Source organism: Mesocricetus auratus, unplaced genomic scaffold (genome assembly GCF_017639785.1).
Source record: "Mesocricetus auratus isolate SY011 unplaced genomic scaffold, BCM_Maur_2.0 Super-Scaffold_100009, whole genome shotgun sequence".
NCBI lineage: Eukaryota > Metazoa > Chordata > Mammalia > Rodentia > Cricetidae > Mesocricetus > Mesocricetus auratus.
The window spans coordinates 65,163,776-65,182,599 of NW_024429193.1; the positions used below are offsets into that span (position 1 = coordinate 65,163,776).

Here is an 18,824-nt window from a genome sequence, read left to right on the forward strand (position 1 = left end):
CAGAATCCCTTTCTGCAAGAAATGATCTATATTTCTCTTCTGAAACATTCTTCTTTTATAAGAAGCAGAAGTGAAGATGTGAGTAGATCTTTGTAGCCCTTCAGAGTGGCATTCAGGAGTAATCAAAAAGTACTTATAGACTATATATAAATGCCAATCAGATGACTGACAAAAAGAAAGCTATGTTTTCTTTTAATATGGCCTCTAAATCTTTAAAAAAAATCATATTTGATGTAGATATAATAAACAAGTAAGAATTCCTCTATATTCTGAGACTCTGGATAGTATAAAGGATATTGTCATACTTAAGGGTTTATTTAATGTGACTTAAATTATGAAGTTCTATGTCATTTTCTAAAGATATTGGATACAACGTGCTTTAGCAAACTATCTCTTCTGTTCGGTTGAACAACCTCTCAAAAGTACACACTGTGGAGAATCAGTATGAAGAACTTATCAACTAGGTGGCTATTGAGATCCAAAAGCAAATTAAAACAATAATACAAAACCAAACTAGGGAATTAGATAGAATATAATGAATATGAGATTAAAAAAAAAAGGAAGAAAACAACTTCATTTCTGTTTTACCTTAAACATCTCTAGGTTGGCTGCTTTGAGTCTTTCTTCCATCCGGGAGCTGGACCGGGGACTGGAAGCCTCATTATCAGACAAAACTATTATGTCTGGGGAAGGAGTTAGCCTTCCTCGGTCTGGCTCACTGGATGAGAAAAGCAAAAAATTACAGTATTTCCAACAGTGAAAAGTACTTAAAAAGTTAAGAAAACTTCTTTAGTACAACAAAGAAAGAAATCCAAAGGAACTTAGGTCTGTCCTGACTCAGCCAAGAGAAAAATAGAGACAATTCCCAGAATAAAGACACCAAGATATATGTGAGGGCAAAACCCTAGCAAAATACTTTTCTAATCTCAATCTGTCAGGCTCAATATGTAGGCACAAAGATATAAAGTGATGAGACGCTTTTAGAACTGGGGGATGAAGAGAAGGGCTGGCTAGAGAATTAGCTCTTCCAGAGGACCCAGGTTCAATTCCCAGCTCCCACATGGTGGCTTACAATAGTCTTTAACTCCAGTCCCAGGAATCTGACATTTTCTTCTGGCTACCACAGGCACTATATGCACATAGTACCACAGTCAGTTATGCAAGCAAAACACCCAGACACATAAAAAATAATAATAATAAAAAATAATGAGATGCTTAGTGTACTGGTTCACACCGTTAATCCCAGCACTCAAGTAAAATCTAGTCTACATAGTGAGTTCCAGGCCAGAAGGGCTACATAATGAGTCCTGTTTTAAAAATAAAATTAAAAAACTGAGGTATGCCGGGCGTTGGTGGCGCACACCTTTAATCCCAGCACTCGGGAGGCAGAGGCAGGCGGATCTCTGTGAGTTCGAGGCCAGACTGGTCTACAAGAGCTAGTTCCAGGACAGCCTCCAAAGCCATAGAGAAACCCTGTCTCGAAAAAAACAAACAAACAAACAAACAAAAAAAACTGAGGTATGTCCTCTAATACCATATTTCAATTATAACTGTTTTCCCTATTTGCACATCATTGAGCTGGCATTAATTATGTTATTAGTTATCTAGAGGCCTGGAGAAAGAGTAAAGTCACTAGAATCTAGTCATCTACTGATTGACAAAAAGGAAATAGCTCACTCTTAACACTATAACATGGTTCTGGTAAGCGATAGTGTATCCTGTCAAGAGTGAATCATAAAGAAAAGGCAAAAGAAGGTATGAACAATATTTTGAGAATATGAATAGTATCAACTATAAAGTATACAGCTTCTTGGAAAAGGACTAAACCAAAGACACACTAGCCAGAGAATCTTACACCTTCCCTGAAAAGAAACTAACCCAGGAACTAATTTGACATCTAAAATCCTTCACACGGACTTCTGTTCCTTCCACATCTACTCATTAGATAACCCTTGTTTTTATATATCTTCTACCTCTCCCAATTTTTAAATGTTTGTCTGTGAGACAGTCTTGTGCAATTGAATGGTCTTAAGACCTCCCTGCCTCTACTTCCCAAGCTCTATGATCTCAAGAATGCAACACCATGCCCGGCTGAAGTTACTTTCCCCATTTCTTTTATGGTTAGAAAGAACTGGAAACAGAAATCCAGGTGTCACAGATACCTAAGCATGCCTTCTATCACTAAGACACAGCTTCAGCTTTCTGTGGTAAAATAGCACATAGGGCTAGGTTAGGTTGATGTAGTGGTAGGTCTTATTTAACGTGGAGCTTAAAGCCTAAAAGCTCACAGGCCATTAGTTTGAAGACTTTATCCATTATTTTCTCAAGGCTTTTTTTTTTTTTGGGGTCTCAGGTCCTTTTGGGACACAAGGACCCTATACATGCTAGATAAGTAGTCTACCATCAAGTAACATTTCTAGTCCCATGAAGCTTTTATGTCATTGAATTTACAGTGAGTACCACCTGCTTCTGCTTCCTAATGAATAGAACTGGAAGAATAGTGTACTACTATACCTAGCTTTATCTAAAGAAGTCTTTTGAACAAGGTATCTCTGATCACTAAGATAAATCTTTACTTTTCTCAATAGGGTAAATCTGAGTTACTAATAAGTTTGGCTGAGAAAAAGAAAACAGGAGAGGGAGTAAAGAAAATGACTACCGGGGGCTGGAGAGATGGCTCAGAGGTTAAGAGCACTGAAGGCTCTTCCAGGGTTCAATTCCCAGCAACCACATGGTGGCTCACAACCATCTACAATTCAATTTGGTGCCCTCTTCTGGCATGTAGGCAGAACACTGGGATAAATCAATAAAATAAATCTTAAAAAAAAGAAAGAAAATGACTACCTTGTGGACTAGTATATGTGTCTGGGTTGCACTGTAGCCACAAGTCAGACAACAAGCGGAGAATATGGAGGTACAGAGGAAAAAATGCCACTAGAGGAGAAAGAGCTTTTAGTTCTCTAGACCAAACAAACTAAATAAAGTGCCTGAATTTAATTTTGTTTTCATGTTTTACTTGCCATTTCTCATTCTTTAATCCTCTCACACTAATAGTGTCATAGTGAGCACTTATGAGGTAAGGCAATTCTCTCCTTGATTCGCCCATCAGCAGCTTTATGAAATTCTAGTCCTGGTTAGGTAAGTATATTCTGTAAGAAGACTATTTCTAAGGTAAAACATTATTCCCTATACAAATGATTGCCACTTATTGCTTAGAGACGACTCAATACCATGTTGAGCAGAAATATTCCTGAATGAACATTTTGGAACTGTTAACATTATCAGTAACTTACACTAGAAACACTAAACAGTATTTTATGCTTAGATACAACCAGACACATATTAGACAGATGGCATAGATAAGACAAAGCCTAAATCAAATTTTCATCCCAGTTTGTTTGTTTTGGTTTTTCCAATGGAATTTATAGCTCTGGCTGTCTTGAACTCACTCTGTAGACCATACTGGCCTCAAACTGAGAGATCTACTGCCTCTGCTTCCCAAATGCTGGGACTAAAGATATGTTCCACCATTGCCTGGTGTCCAGCATTTTTAAAGTCACTATTGGAGGTTTTTTTTTTTTTTTGGTTTTACGAGACAAGGTTTCTCTGTATTGTTTTGGAGGCTGTCGGTCCAGCCTGGCCTCGAACTCACAGAGATCTGCCTGCCTCTGCCTCCCGAGTGCTGGGATTAAAGGCGTGCGCCACCACTGCCCGGCCACTATTGGAGGTTTTTAAGTATGAAACTTTTATCCGTTAAGAGATTATTTAAAGCTAAACACCACTTGTGTTTAAGATCTGGGCGGTGGTAGCACACGTGCCTTTAGTTCCAGCACTTGGGAGGCAGAGGAGGACAGATCTGTGAGTTTGAGACAATCCTGGTCTACAAGAGCTAGTTCCAGGACAGCTTCCAAAGCCTCAAAGAAACCCTGTCTCAAAAAACCAAAACCAAAACCACTTGTGTTTCAATCTGGCATATTCCCAGAGGTTATAAGGCTCCTAATTCTTTAAGTTTTTTTTGTTTGTTTGTTTGTTTTTTTTGAGTCTACAGAAGAATTTCCGGACAGCCAAGACTATTACACTTAGAAACCCTCTCTTGAAAAACCAGAAATAGAGAGGGAGGGAGGGAGAGCAATCTGTGCAGGTACCCACAGAGGCTAGAAGAGGGTGTTGGATCTCTTGAACTGGATAGGTAGCTGTGGACTATTTAATGTGGGAGCTAGGATTTGAACTCCAATCCTCATGGCTGAGTAGCAAACACTATTAATTACTTTGTTACATCTCTGGCCCCCAGAAATAATCATTTTATCTTAGGTAGGAATTATGACTCTCCATGTAGCTTCTTCTGGAAATGAGAGGAATTCATGGTCAATTCAAGGGAGAGGACACAGATCCTCTTTCAAGAAGCTTTAGGATGTCATGTGGTAGCTCACACAAGTAATCCCAACACTGAGATACTGGGGCAAGAGTATGAAGACCAGCATGGCTATAGTGTGTGGCCCTGTTGCAAAACAACAAAATACAAAAAGAAAGCACTTCAGGATGAAAAGCACCCTCCTTTCATTGGAATTCATCCCATTTTCACAAATTTATTTTAAAGAAGACCCTATTTCTGGAGGCAGCTGAAGTGCACCATACCTCCGTCTAGCACTCATATCCACAGGCTCATCATTGATGTTTTCTTTGCCTGGCCTTCCAGCAGTCCTGTTGTCTCCATGAGGCCTGAGATTTCCATTGAGTTTCTCTTCATAACCCTTAACACCACTGCCATCTTGTTTGGTAGGTAACTCATGTGACACCTCGAGATTTGCCAAATCTTTCCTTTTGAGCAGTGCCAACATTTTTAGACGTTCCATGGCCTCATGCCCCTCCATTTTGAGTCGTTTTGCCAAGACATCATCTCGCTCATCTGCTGGGTCCAAACTCCTCTTCAAAAGATTCAGGCGAAGAGCATCTTCTGTCATTCTATCCATCCTATGGGAAGAAACACACAAGAAAGATCAGGATAAAGTTCCTTATGTAGGCCAAAAGGCATGAGTGTGAATTATTAAGAAAAAGAAATTTCGGAGGGTGAAGAGATGGCTCAGAGGTTAAGAGCACTGACTGCTCTTCCAGGGGTCCTGAGTTCAGTTCTCAGCAACCACATGGTGGCTCACAAACATCTGTAATGAGATCTGGTGCCCTCTTCTGGCATGTAGGCAGAACACTGAATATGTAATAAATAAATCTTTAAAAAAAAAAAAAAAGAAAAAGAAATTTCATGTAATGTACGTTTAAAGTTACAGATGACAGAGTTAACTTCCAATGCTGTTATTGTCCTACAACATCTAAATTATTTCTCCCATCAACTTCAGCAGTGAAAATAAACTTCAAACACACTATAGTCACCAAGGCCTTTAATTATAAAAGTATGTGAGATCAAACACTATTCTCATATAGATGGTTTTTTTTTAATTTTATTTATTATTAAGTATACAGTGTTCTGCCTGCACGCCAGAAGAGGGCACCAAATCTCGTTCCAGATGGTTGTGAGCTACCATGTGGTTGCTGGGAATTGAACTCAGGACCTCTGGAAGAGCAGCCAGTGCTCTTAACCTCTGAGCCATCTCTCCAGTCCCATGTAGATGGTTTTTTAAAAACAAACAAAACCATGGTGGTGCACACCTTTATTCCCAGCACTCAGGAGGCTGAGGCAATTGGATCCAGGCCAGCCTAGTCTACAGAGAGTTCCAAGACAGTCAGGGATAAACAGAGAAACATTATCATGAAAAAAAAAAAAACAGCAAAAATTAAAAGCAAAAACAAAAACATTCAAGCTGGGGGTGATAGAACTTGCCTGTAATCCCAACACTTGGGAGTCTGAATCAGATCTAGAATTTAAGGTCAGCTACAGTGCCATATCCTGTTAACAAACAAAAAACACCAACAGGGCTGGAGAAGTGATTAAGAACATTTGCTGCTCTTGCAGAAGACTGGGGTTCAGCTCCCAGAACCCACATGGCAGCCTATAAGCACCAGTAAAACTCAAGGTTCAGGGAATCCAGAGCCTTCTCTGGTATCTTTGCAGCCAAAACACATGCACACAAATTTTTTAAAAATTAAACTGAAACAACAAATAGAGCCAGTATGGAAGCTCAGTAGACAAAGGTGCTTGCTGCCAAACCTGAGTTCTATCCCATAGCACACATGGTGGAAAGAATAATCGATTCCTGAAAGTTGACCTCTGACATCCAAATAAATACTATGACATATGCACCCCCATAAATAAATGATTGTAATATATATATTTTTGAGACAGAGTCTTTCTACATAGTCCTGGAACTCACTGGCGGGTAGGGGGCACTTGGATTCAGAGATCTGTCTGCCTATGCCTTTCCAAGTGCCAGGGTTAAATTACTTTACTAAGCTAGCATTATCCTACATTTTAAATATTGTCCTTCTATCCACAGATAAGTATGGCCCTCACCCTTCATCAAGGAAAATTCTCTCTGCAACACAGAGTAACCATTTCAGAAAAACCACACTCTATCAAAATGCAGAGTTGCAGACCCCATCTACAACACAATTCCCCATGCCTAAGGCTCAGAGACTGAGGCAGACAAAAACTTAAAAGCCAGGAAAACAATGAGTTTTGCTATGAGATTATGTCTCCTAGAAACACCAGAAACTACACCCATAGTCTTACCAGCAGGACTGCTTTAAAAAAGAGCTGAACAAGGATAACAAGATATGCTAACGTAGACTAGGGAAAGTCCAGGAGGCCTCAAACCTATACAAACAACTACAGGCAACTAAGGGATGCTGCAGGCCAGAGATAAAATAGTCTTACCCTGGAAAGAGCATACCTATTGGTTATCCAATACCAAATGGTCAATCCCTAAAATGTACATTCAAGTAACATTATACAGATAAGCCTTGTTGTCTACCCTCAATTCTACATAAATATAAAATAAAAAAACTTAAAAAGTAATTTATTTAACTTAATTTGCATTTGGTATGAAGGTGTCAGATTCCCTGAAACTGGAGTTACAGACAATTGTGAATTGCCATGTGGATGCTGAGAATTGAGCCTGGGTCCCTGGAAGATCAGCCAGTGTTCTTAACCTCTGAACCATCTCTCCAGCCCCCAAAATCTTAAAACTTTTAAAAATCCTGAGACTTTCCTCCTATATATCTCTACTACTATCACAAAAACCCCTTTTCCTCCTTTGCCAGAGTATATAAGCAGTAAAGACTACAGAGAGTCTCTTCACTTCCAAAGCAGCCAAACATCCTGGAAGCAGAGACCAAAAGAACTGCAAAGAACAGTGGTTCTCAATCATCCCAATGCTGAGACCCTTTAATACAGTTCCTCATATTGTGATGACCCCAACCATAAAATGATCTTCACTGCTACTTCATTAACTGTAATTTTGTTGTTATGAATCATAATGTAAATATCTGAGTTTTCTGATAGTTTTAGGTGACCCATGAAAGGATTGTTCCATCCCCAAAGGGGCCACAACCCACCCACAGGTTGAGAACCACTGGCCTAGACGAAACAAAGACCAGCTAAGCTGCCTGAAAGAGGGTCAGACCAAATGAGCCATCTGAAAAGACACTTCCAACATACTGAGCTGCTGCAGGTTGTGCACTGTGTTCATGTTTCTAGCTTTGTGAATTGTCACCATGCTTTGGTGATGTAGCTGTCTTTGAGTCATTTATGCTACTATAACTAACCCCTCACCCATATTCCGATAAGTAACCTCACTATGGTAGACTTTGGTCTGTCAATAGGCTCCTTATCGGGGATGAGTAGAGATGTATGTTACATCTCCTCAGGATACGTTTGTCACAAAAACACTTCCCAATCCTACAATAAATAATTATACAGAGATCAGGGGGTGGTACCACACACCTTTAATCCTAGCACTCTGGAGGCAGAGGCAATCTGATCTCTGAGTTTAAGGCCAGCTTGGTCTTACAGAGCAAGTTCCAGGACATGTTCTTAAGCTACACAGAGAAACAAACAAACAAACAAACAAGCAGAATCAATTGGCTGGTTGTTGGTAGGGCACATCTTTTTTTTTTTTTTTTGGTTTTTGAGACAGGGTTTCTCTGTAGCTTTGGAGGCTGTCCTGGAACTCACTTTGTAGACCAGGCTGGCCTCAAACTCACAGAGATCTGCCTGCCTCTGCCTCCCGAGTGCTGGGATTAAAGGCGTGAGCCACCAACGCCCGGCCGGTGGGGCACATCTTTAATCCCAGGGGAGTCAGAAGCAGGCAGATCTCAGTGAGTTTGAGACTAGCCTGGTCTACAAAGCAAGTTTCAAGACAGCCAGCATAAAATCCCTGTCTCAAAAACAAACAAACAAATCAAAATCACAGGGCAGAATTGCATTTCACCTACTTAATTACCTTACTTTATATTCTATTATGCTGTTAAACTATCAGCTGTCTCCTCTATAATCTCGTCTGTTTGGGAGCTGGGGCTTGCTGCTACCATTCTCCAGCAACTACCAGAATTACAAGTTGTTAGCCATCAATAAAGATCAAAACTCCAAAGTTCAATCAGGATTTTTACTGACTACACAGTTTTAAAAAAAATAATGTATAAAAACTGTTGTTTAGCTGGGCGTTGGTGGCGCACACCTTTGATCCTAGCACTCGGTGAGGCAGAGGCAGGTGGATCTCTGTGATTTTTGAGGCCAGCCTGGTCTACAGAGCCAGTTCCAGGACAGCCTCCAAAACAATACAGAAACCCTGTCTTGAAAAACCAAGGAAAAAAAAAAAAACCTGTTGTTTAAGCCATCAAAAGTTAAGATATAATCTATATACTGCTTTTCTTCCTAATTCAGATTGAGAACTATCTAAAGACAAAAACACAATTTTTTTGTTTGACTTTCCTGGATCTTAAAAACCCTTTCTGGGCTTGAGAGATGACTCAGTGGTTAAGAGCACTGGCTGCTCTTCCAAAGGAACTAGGTTCAGTTCCTAGCAGCTCACAACTGTCTGTAACTCCAGTGCCTAGGGATATGACACCTTCACCAATGCACATAAAGTTTAAAAAAACAAAAACAAAAAACAAAAAACCCTTTTCTTCATGACTGGAGAGATGGCTTGGTGGTTAAGAACACTAGCTAGTCTTCCAGAAATCCTGAGTTCAAGTCCAAGCAACCACATGGTGGCTCACAACCATCTGTAATGAGATCTGGTGCCCTCTCCTGGCCTGCAGGGACACATGCAGGCAGAACACTGTATATATTAATCAATCAACCAATAAATGTTAAAAACCAAAACCCTTTCCTCAGCTGGGTGTTGGTGGCTCACACCTTTAATAGCAGCACTTGGGAGGCAGAGGCAGGTGGATCTCAGTGAGTTCAATGCTAGTCTGGTCTACAAAGCAAGTTCCAGGACAGCCATGACTATTAGAGAAATCCTGTCTCCAAAAACAAAAACCACAAAACAAAACCCTTTCTTCCTATTGATCACAATGTTTTATCACAGCAATAGAAACCCTAAGACAGTACTATGTAAAACAAATATGAACAATGAAAACTGAAACAATACCTAAGTCACTAAACACTATGAATTTATTTTCTTCTACTAACTTGAATGAGAAAATATCATCTTTGATGTATTATTGCCAGCAGCCATCTTGTGACCAAGAGAAAGCAGCCTGTCAACGATAAAGTAGACACTGTGCATTACAGAACACAGTGATTGGAGCTAATTACAGAGCTGTGTCATATGTCAAAGTACCCTGCAGCTAGTCTGCACACTCTGATTCCATTGGTCATTATGTTTAAGCTACTGTAAGTTGGGTTTTCTGTACCAAAACCAATAACATTCTTTTTTTACTTTTTTCCTCTCTCCCTCTCCCTCTCTCTTTTTTGAGACAGGGTTTCTCTAAACTCTGTACACCAGGCTGGCCTCAAATTCAGAGATCCTCCTGCCTTTGCCTCATAAGTACTAGGACTAAAGGTGTGTGCACCACAACCAACTGACCAAGAACTCTCTAACCGAGGCATCTGTTAAAAATGGCACCATGATGGGGCTGGAGAAATATAGCTCAACAGTTAAGAGCACTGACTGTTCTTCTTCCAGAGGTTCTGAGTTCAATTCCCAGCACCTACATGGTGGCTCACAACCATCTGTAATGAGTTCTGGTGCCTCTGGATACATAATAAATAAACCTTTTAAAAAATGGCACCATGGGGCTGGAGAGATGGCTCAGCAGTTAAGAGCACTGACTGTTCTTCCAGAGGTCCCAAGTTCAAGTCCCAGCAACCACATGGTGGCTCACAACCATCTACAATTCAATCTGGTGCCCTCTTCTGGTCTGTAGGCAGAACACTGTGTATATAATAAATAAATAAATCATTAAAAAAAAGGAAGAAAATGAATTACAGCCAAGGGTGGTGATACAGGCTTACCTATGAACCCTGCCTCAGAGTTGTCTCTCTGGTCCTTCTGTTGCATTTGTTTGATACCATACATTGTTTTCCTTTGTCACTTTAATCTGTTAATGTGACATGCTTTTCTAGGCTTCTTCTGTGCTTTCTGACTTAGTTTACCCTTAAGTTGAAGTTCTAGCCTAGCTCCTTTCTTTATAACTATATGTTCTTTCTTTCTCAGTACTCTGACTCATCTTTGCACATTTCTTCAATGGCTTCTTTTGCCTGTTCAAATATGTATGCTGGCCTGAGCTGAGTGTTTTGTTTGTGTGCCACATATGTAGTGGTTTTTAATATGTTCACCTTGATTTCATGGTGCCATTTTTGGGGTTTTTTTTTTGGGGGGGGTGTTTGTTTTCTGAGACAGCGTTTCCCTGTGTAGCTTTGGAGCCTATCCTGGAACTAGTCAGTGCTCTTAACCTCTGAGCCATCTCTCCAGTCCCATAATTCATTTTCTTACTTTTGAATCTAATCCTGTACACAAGAGGTACTCAAAGTCATTTTTTTCCTTGATTTAATTTCTGACTTCAAAACTGTTTTCTGGGGAATGTAGAGATGGCTCAGCAATTAAGAGCACCAGCTGCTCTTCCAGAGGACCTGAGTTTGATTCCCAGAACCCGTTTGGTGGCTCACAACCAACCAACTGTAACTCCAGTACTATGGCTCTCTTCTGACCTCTGCAGGCACAGCATGGACCTGAGTGATACACAAAATACATAAATCTAAAACAACAGAAAGGGCACCAGATCCCCTGGAACTGGAGGTATAGACAATTATGAGCCCCCACATGAGTTCTGGAAATCAAAAGCAGGTCCTGTAGGGAAGAGTATAAGGTGCTCTTAACTGCAGAACCATTTCTCCAGTCTCCAGTTTGGTTTTTTTTTGGAGGATGGGGTGGAGGTCTGTCTAGGCAGACCAAACTGAACTAGAACTTCCTATATAATCCAAACTAGTTTTGAATTCTCCATTCTTATACTTCAGCCTCTTTTTTTTTTTTTTTGGTTTTACGAGACAAGGTTTCTCTGTATCGTTTTGGAGGCTGTCGGTACTTCAGCCTCTTAAACAATGTCCAGCTTCTCCAAATAATTATTAGTTTAATCATTAAACTTTCACATAAGAAGCACACAAGTAGCTGAATTGTATAAAAATAAAAGGTCTCCCTCAGGATGGCCTGGAAATTGTGATTCTCCTGTCTCAGACTCCTAATACCATACTCAGCTAAATATTATTTTTTTAAAGATTTATTTATTATGTATACAGAGTTCTGCTCACACACCGGAAGAAGGCACCAGATCTCATTATAGATGGTTGTGAGGCACCATGTGGTTGCTGGGAACTGAAATCAGGACCTCCGGAAAAGCAGCCAGTGTTCTTAAACTCTGAGCCATCTCTCCAGCCCCTAAATATTATTTTTAAATAAAAGGAAAACAAGAAATTCTTCAATATTTCATACCACAGCATTAATAACAATGAGCACTAGGTGAAAAAAAATCATAGGAAAATCTTTCGGCCTACTCCTGGAAATAACTTTCTCCTAATACATACACAAGAAAAACTTCTCAGATAAAGTACCTTCCAAGTGGCATGTTGCCACATCCACACATAGATGCAAGAAAGCACACTCTATCAAAAACAAAAGTAGCAGGTATGTGACTAAGGACAGCAGGGACAAGAGAGAAGGGATCAACATTTGAGCAAATGCTAGAATGGGCTAAGAAGCACACACACACAAATCAATTCATTTCATTCTCACATTCCTATAGAGTTCGAATTATTCTCATTGTGTGAAAATGTGACAAAAAAAAACCCAAAAAACAGAAAACACCTGACCTAAGAGCACACAACAAAGGAGTGATGAGTAAAGTCTGTATGTACTTCTAACAACCAAAGCACTGTCCCTCCTCTCCCACATCAAGGCTGTAAATTGGTTTCAACTCTCAGCCAATGATATCCATGTTAAAGAGAGTGTTCTTCTGTATATTCTGCTTTGACAGTAAAAAATTAAGTCTTATTTGCTATAGATAGAATATATGAAGGCAGGAACGTGTTATTATAAACCATACATTCCCCAAATTTACTCTCGTAATCAGACTAATAATGCCAGGGACTTGAAAACCATAGTCTTTGGAAAAATATGCTGGGAAGTGGTTGTGCCAGGGAAAAGGAAATAATTTAAATCTTAGAAAGTCTCATACACAAAAAAAAAATTCATTCTTAGACTCATTCTCTGTGACTTAAGAGGCAGCCTGGTCTACAGAGCAAATTCCAGGATAGCCAGGGCTATTATACAGAAACCTTGTCTCAGACAAAAACAAAAACCCAAAAATAAACAAGTAAACAAAAAACTCAGTGGTTCCCTGACATTCATTCCCTTTCTGTTCTCTTCTCCTTCCTTCCATCCATCCCACACCTACCCTATCCCTCTTTCCTTCCATGGAAGCCCTGAACTAATTTTGACCAACAGGTAACCAAGAGGCCAACAAGCAGACTGTCACTAGATGGAGTCTTTAAATGTATCTTTAAAAGATATTTTCTAAACTTTATTTATATTTTTATATGAGTGCTCTGCAGGCCAGAAGAGGGCACCAGATTGATAGATGGTTGTGAGCCACCATGTGGTTGCTGGGGATCGAATTCAGGACCTCTGGAAGAGCAGCCAGGGCTCTTAACCTCTGAGTCATCTCTCCAGCCTCAAGTTGATCAATCTTGGACCTCTAAAAGTTATTATAAAGTTTAAAAAAAAAAAGCTCTCAAGAATAAACTAGGACTGGTGATGATGACACATGCCTATTATCCCAGCATTTGGGAGGCAGGGGCAGAGTCAGGAGGACTGCTGCAAATTCCCACCTATGGTGAGACCCTGTCTCTAAACAATGAATGAATAAACAAACAAAAGGATCAGCCAGGCAGTGGTGGCACACACCTTTAATCCCAGCACTAGGGATACAGTAGATGGCCAATCTACTGAGTTCAAGGTCATGCTGGTCTACAGAGCTCTAGCACAGCCAAAACTACACAGAGAAACCCTCTCAAAAAACCAAACCAAGCAAACAATTCTCAAGTTGTTTTCTGACACCCCACACACAAAAAGCCATGCACACAACCATCCTCACAAAATGGAAAAACAAAGATAATTATTTAAATTCTTTACAACAAAACACACAGCAAAGAAAGGAAAGGGGGAAATGATATAATTTTATTAACACCTCAAAAAATAAAAGAAAAAGTTAAAAACAACAACGCCCAGCCAGATGGCTCAGTGGGTAAAGGTGCCTGCTGTGAACCCTGATGACCGGAGTTCAATCCTTAGGAACTATGTAATGGAAAGAGAAGCAAATCTCAAAATGGTCACCCCATCTTCATATGCTCTGGTAGTCACAGGTATGTACATGTCCGTTCTCTCTCTCTCCTCCCTCCCTCCCTCCCTCCCTCCCTCCCTCCCTCCCTCCCTCCCTCCCTCCCTCCCTCTCTCTCTCTCCACACACACACACAGTGCAACAAAAAATTTGCAGGGCTGGAGAAGTGGCCCAGTGGTTAGAGGGCCGAGTTTACTTCCAATCAGGTGGCCAAGTCTGATGGTTCACAACTGCCTTTAACTCCAGAGGATCCAATACCTTCTTTGGGCCTCCAGACACCAGCACATACATAATGGCACACACTCACTCAAACACAATTTTTTTTTTTTTTTGAGACAGGGTTTCTCTGTGTGAGTTCCAGGACAGGCAGGGCCAAACAGAGAAACTGTCTCGAAAAACAAGCAAAAAACAAGTGTGCACCATCATTCCAAGATCTGTATAAAACATATGTATATGCATGCATGTACATATGTGCTTGTGAAAGTGAAAGCTCAGCTTCAGGTGTCATTCCTTGAGTGTTATTCACCACGCTTTTTGAGACAGTCTCTCCCTGGCTGGACTTAGCCAAGTAGGCTAGGCTAGCTGGCCAGCAAGCCCCAGGAATCTGCCTGTCCTTGTCTCCCAGTGCTAGAGTTTCTAGTGGGAACTACCATGCCCAGCATTTTCACATGAGTCCTGGAGACTGAAGTCAGATCCTTCTACAGACTGAGCTATTATCCAACAACCTGTTTTTGTTTTCAAATAGGGTCTCACTGCTATGTCACCCAGATTGACATGGAACTCTTCTTTTTCTCGAGAGAGGATATCACAGTGTGCCTCTGGCCTACCTGGAATTCCCTATGTAGATCAGGCTGGCCTTGAACTCACAGAGAAAATGCCTACCTCAACCTCACAAATGCTGGGATTAAAGGGATGGGTCACCATGCTCTGCCTATGTGGAATTCATTCTGTAGCCCATACTAGTTAGAAACTTCTGCTTCACAAGGGCTAGAATTTGACGGCTGTTTAATTACAACTGGCCAATTCACATATCTTAAAGGGATGAATGTAGTAATTACCCAAATAATGTGTCTCAATTGTTCTTGAGACCTCTACTTCCAAACTTCCAGGTAAAGAACTTGGGTGTGGCTCAGCTACACACACGCATAAACAAACAGAGAGAGAGAGAGAGAGAGAGAGAGAGAGAGAGAGAGAGAGAGAGAGAGAGAGAGAGAGAGAGAGAGACAGACAGACAGACAGACAGAGAGATAGAGAGACAGAGAGACAGAGACAGAGAGAACAACAAGACCCTTCAGTTAAATGAAAGACCATGTTTCTGTATTTTTCATGTCCTGGCAAAGACTACAGAACAATGGATACCATCCTGCACCATTTCCCACCTACTCTAATGCAGACCAGATAGTTGAACTCCTTCCAAGCTTATGTTCCACATTGCCAACCATTCCCAGAAATTAACTATGTAATTCCCAGGAATATAATCTCTCCATTTCATTTCCCTAAAGGAGCTTAAACATACATAAACAAAACTGCAGAACAAATTCCTCAAATAGAGCTATAAAACCACTAACAGAAAGTAAACTAGAGAAAGAACAAGTTTCATTTCAGAGTCTACAAGGAATGAAATTATCTCTAAATGTACCATTTTAATGAGATGACTTTAAAGGTTGCTTCTATACCATCCTAGAAGTAGTAATCTCTGGAATTTAGCAATTGTCAGAGTGAAATATTGACAATCCCCTGAGAAAAGGATGGTACCAAATGTGGGTCTATGAGTGCTACTGTTTCTCATTAAGAAGAGATTTACTCAACAAGAAAACAGAAGAAATTACCCTGGTCTCTCTACAAGATAATAATACAAAGGACATAAGCCCAAAGTGCTGCTTACATAATTGGCAAGGAATTGGGCATGGTGGCTCATGCCTGTAAACCTAGCACTAGGGAAGCTAAGCCAAGGGGATTGCTGTTAAATTCTTGGCCAGAATAAGCTGTGTCTCAAAAACACAACCTAACACCATTATGTGGCAATGATATTGTGGTGGTTTGAATTAAGAATGGCCCCCATTCGCCAGGTGGTGGCGGTGTGCGCCTTTAATCCCAGCACTCGGGAGGCAGAGGCAGGTGGATCTCTGTGAGTTCGAGACCAGCCTGGTCTATAGAGCAGTTCCAGGACAGCCTTCAAAGCCACAGAGGAAACCCTGTCTCGAAAAACAACAACAACAAAAAAGAGTGGCCCCCATTAAACAAACAAAAAGGTCCCCATAGGCTCACAGATTTCAATTCTTGGTCACCAGAATATGAGCTTATTTGAAAGGATTAGGGGGTGTGGCCTTGTTGGAGGCAAACTGTCAATGGTGGTAGACTTTGAGGTTTCAGAAGCCAAACTAGGCCCAGCAGATCTCTCTTCCTGCTACCTACAGCTCTAGATGTAGAAACATCAAGCTACTTCTACAGCACCATGTCTACCTCCATGTCGCCATCCTCCCTGTCCTCCCTGCCATTATGAAGATGGACTAACCCTCTGAATTATAACCCAGCTCCAATTAAATGCTTTCCTTTATAAGAGTTGCTGTGGTCATGGTGTCTCTTCTTAACAATAAAACAGTTACTAAGATGGCCGGGCGTTGGTGGCTCACACCTTTAATCCCAGCATGCGGGAGGCAGAGGCAGGCGGATCTTTGTGAGTTCGAGGCCAGCCTGGTCTACAGAGCGAGTTCTAGGACAGCCTCTAAAAAACAATACAGAGAAACCCTGTCTCAAAAAACCAAAAAAAAAAAAAAAAAAAAAAACCCAGTTACTAAGACATATATCAACCAAGGTAAGCTGAATTGTAGTAGTTCAGTGGTAGAGTACATACATATCTAATACCTTTGTTTTGATTCTTGGCACAATAGAAGAGAGAAAAGGGAGGAAAAAAGATTTGACAAGGGCTGGAGAGATAGTTCAGAGGTTAAGAGCACTGGCTGCTTTCCCAGAGGTCGTGAGTTCAATCACCACAGATGTCTCACAACCATCTGTAATCAGATGTGCTGCCTTCTGGTGTTCAAACAGGCAAAACACTGCATACATAATAAATCTTTAAAAATTAAAAAGAGAGAGAGAGAGAGATTTGACAAATGGGGGGGGGATAACCTGGCACAAGTATGGAAGATATTGGCAGATTGTTACAAAATCACCATAGTTGCTATAAGGTATCAAGTTTAAGCAATAATTCTAAAGAAGTACAATGTATTAACTCTCTTCTGAGAGAAATAATCCTTCTCCAAAATTAAGTGGACATATAAGAAGCTATTTTAGAATCAATTTGTCTTAGGTTCTCATGAAGACTATCAATGGTCCTATTTAAACTGAAGCACACTAAAAATAATGGTTCACAAAAACCTACTCCCCACCCCAACTCCTTTTTCCCCACTATATCTATATCTATATATATATATGCTTGAACTGAGTATGCATCAAACATCCATATTTGGACAACTAACACCAAGGCATTAAGAGCCCCTAGAGGGTTTTACTTTTAGTTACATGTATATGCCTGTATCCATGTGGGTGTATGTGTGCATAAATGCAAGTGCCCATGAAAGTCAAAACAGGGCATTGGATACCCCTGAGTTGGAGTTACAGGAGACTGTGAGGCACTTGTGTGGGTGCTAAGAACTGAACTTGAGCCCTCTGGAAGAGCAGTACATGTTAGTAACCACTGAGCTGTTTCTCCAGACCCCTAAATGGCTTTTGTGATATGACTTAAGGGAGAAAATAATTATTCAGAATAGTACCATAAAGAACCTCAAGACCTTAAAGAAGCACAGAACAGCTTCTCGGTGGTTTTTTCCTTGCTGTTTCAGTTTAGTAAAACTAAGACTTCTCTTCAGAATTAAAAAAAAATTTTTCTCCTGCCCCTCCCTAGGTCCTCTTTCAAGGTTTTTACTATTTTCATTATAACTTATTGCCTAACCTCCATTTAACTCTTGTAACCAAACTTACCTTTCCAATCTTCTGTAAAGTAGCCTTACTCCTATATTTGCATATACTACCACTACCACCCATGATTCCTTAAAATTCTTCTATATAAACACCATCTGATAAAACACAATCCTAATAAAATGTATAGTCACCAAATTTCTTAATGATACTGCCTCTATCATAATTAACTTTCTGGGCCAACAAGATGGTACAGTAGGAGGGAAATGTACTTAGGACTGCTTGGTGATTCCCAGGACTCATGTGGTAGGAGAAACAACTCATCGTGCTGTCCTCTGACATGTTGTTACCTTACCTCTCCTCCAACTAAACTGGCCATTAAAACTCCATAAAAATCTAAGGGAAAAATATGCTAAGGAGATGATGGGACAGACTTAGTAGACTTCCTAGGGATGACCTTACCCTTTCCAAGGAGCAGATGTGAGGCGGGATGGGAGTGGGGAGAACAGGAGGAGAGGAGGGAAGGAGAATTAGGATTGGAACGTTAAAATAAATAAATAAATAAACAAACAAACAAACAAATTTTAAAAAATAGAAACAGCTGGGAAAAAATTCCAGGTTATTCTGATAAACACTAGTGCCAGAAACACGTGGTTCTCAGGATCAACAGAAAAAATGTAAAAGTCACTGACATCTATAGATTACTGTAAAGAAAAACAAAGTAACAGGATGACTCAACCTGGACAATTACAAGAAAAATACTTTTGCTTGGTTTTGGTTTTTTTTTTTTTTTTTTTTTTTTTTTTTTTGGTTTTTCGAGACAGGGTTTCTCTGTGGCTTTGGAGGCTGTCCTGGAACTCGCTTGGTAGTTCAGGCTGGTCTCGAACTCACAGAGATCTGCCTGCCTCTGCCTCCCGAGTGCTGGGATTAAAGGCATGCGCCACCAACGCCCGGCTGGTTTTGGTTTTTTAAGACAGAGTTTCTCTAAGTAGCCCCGGCAATTCTCAACCTCAGAGAACTGCCTGCCTCTGCCTCCCAAGTGCTAGAATTAAAGTTATGCCCCACCACCGCCCAGTGAAATACGTCTTTCTCGTTTGAGTCATGGCATTTCTGAATCT

General features: G+C 40.5%; 1 protein-coding gene across 2 annotated transcripts in view; it reads right to left on the reverse strand.

Annotated features, from left to right (window-relative positions):
- Gatad2b (GATA zinc finger domain containing 2B) overlaps positions 1-18,824 on the reverse strand; it is a 63,204-nt gene that overhangs the window by 15,082 nt on the left and 29,298 nt on the right. For both annotated transcript variants that reach the window (XM_013120671.3, XM_005080221.4), the window contains exons 2-3: positions 4,636-4,971; positions 589-718 (exon numbers count right to left, since the gene is read on the reverse strand). In XM_013120671.3, coding sequence (XP_012976125.1) covers positions 589-718; positions 4,636-4,970 — 465 coding nt within the window. In that variant the 5' untranslated portion in view covers position 4,971. The remainder of the gene's footprint in view (positions 1-588; positions 719-4,635; positions 4,972-18,824) is intronic.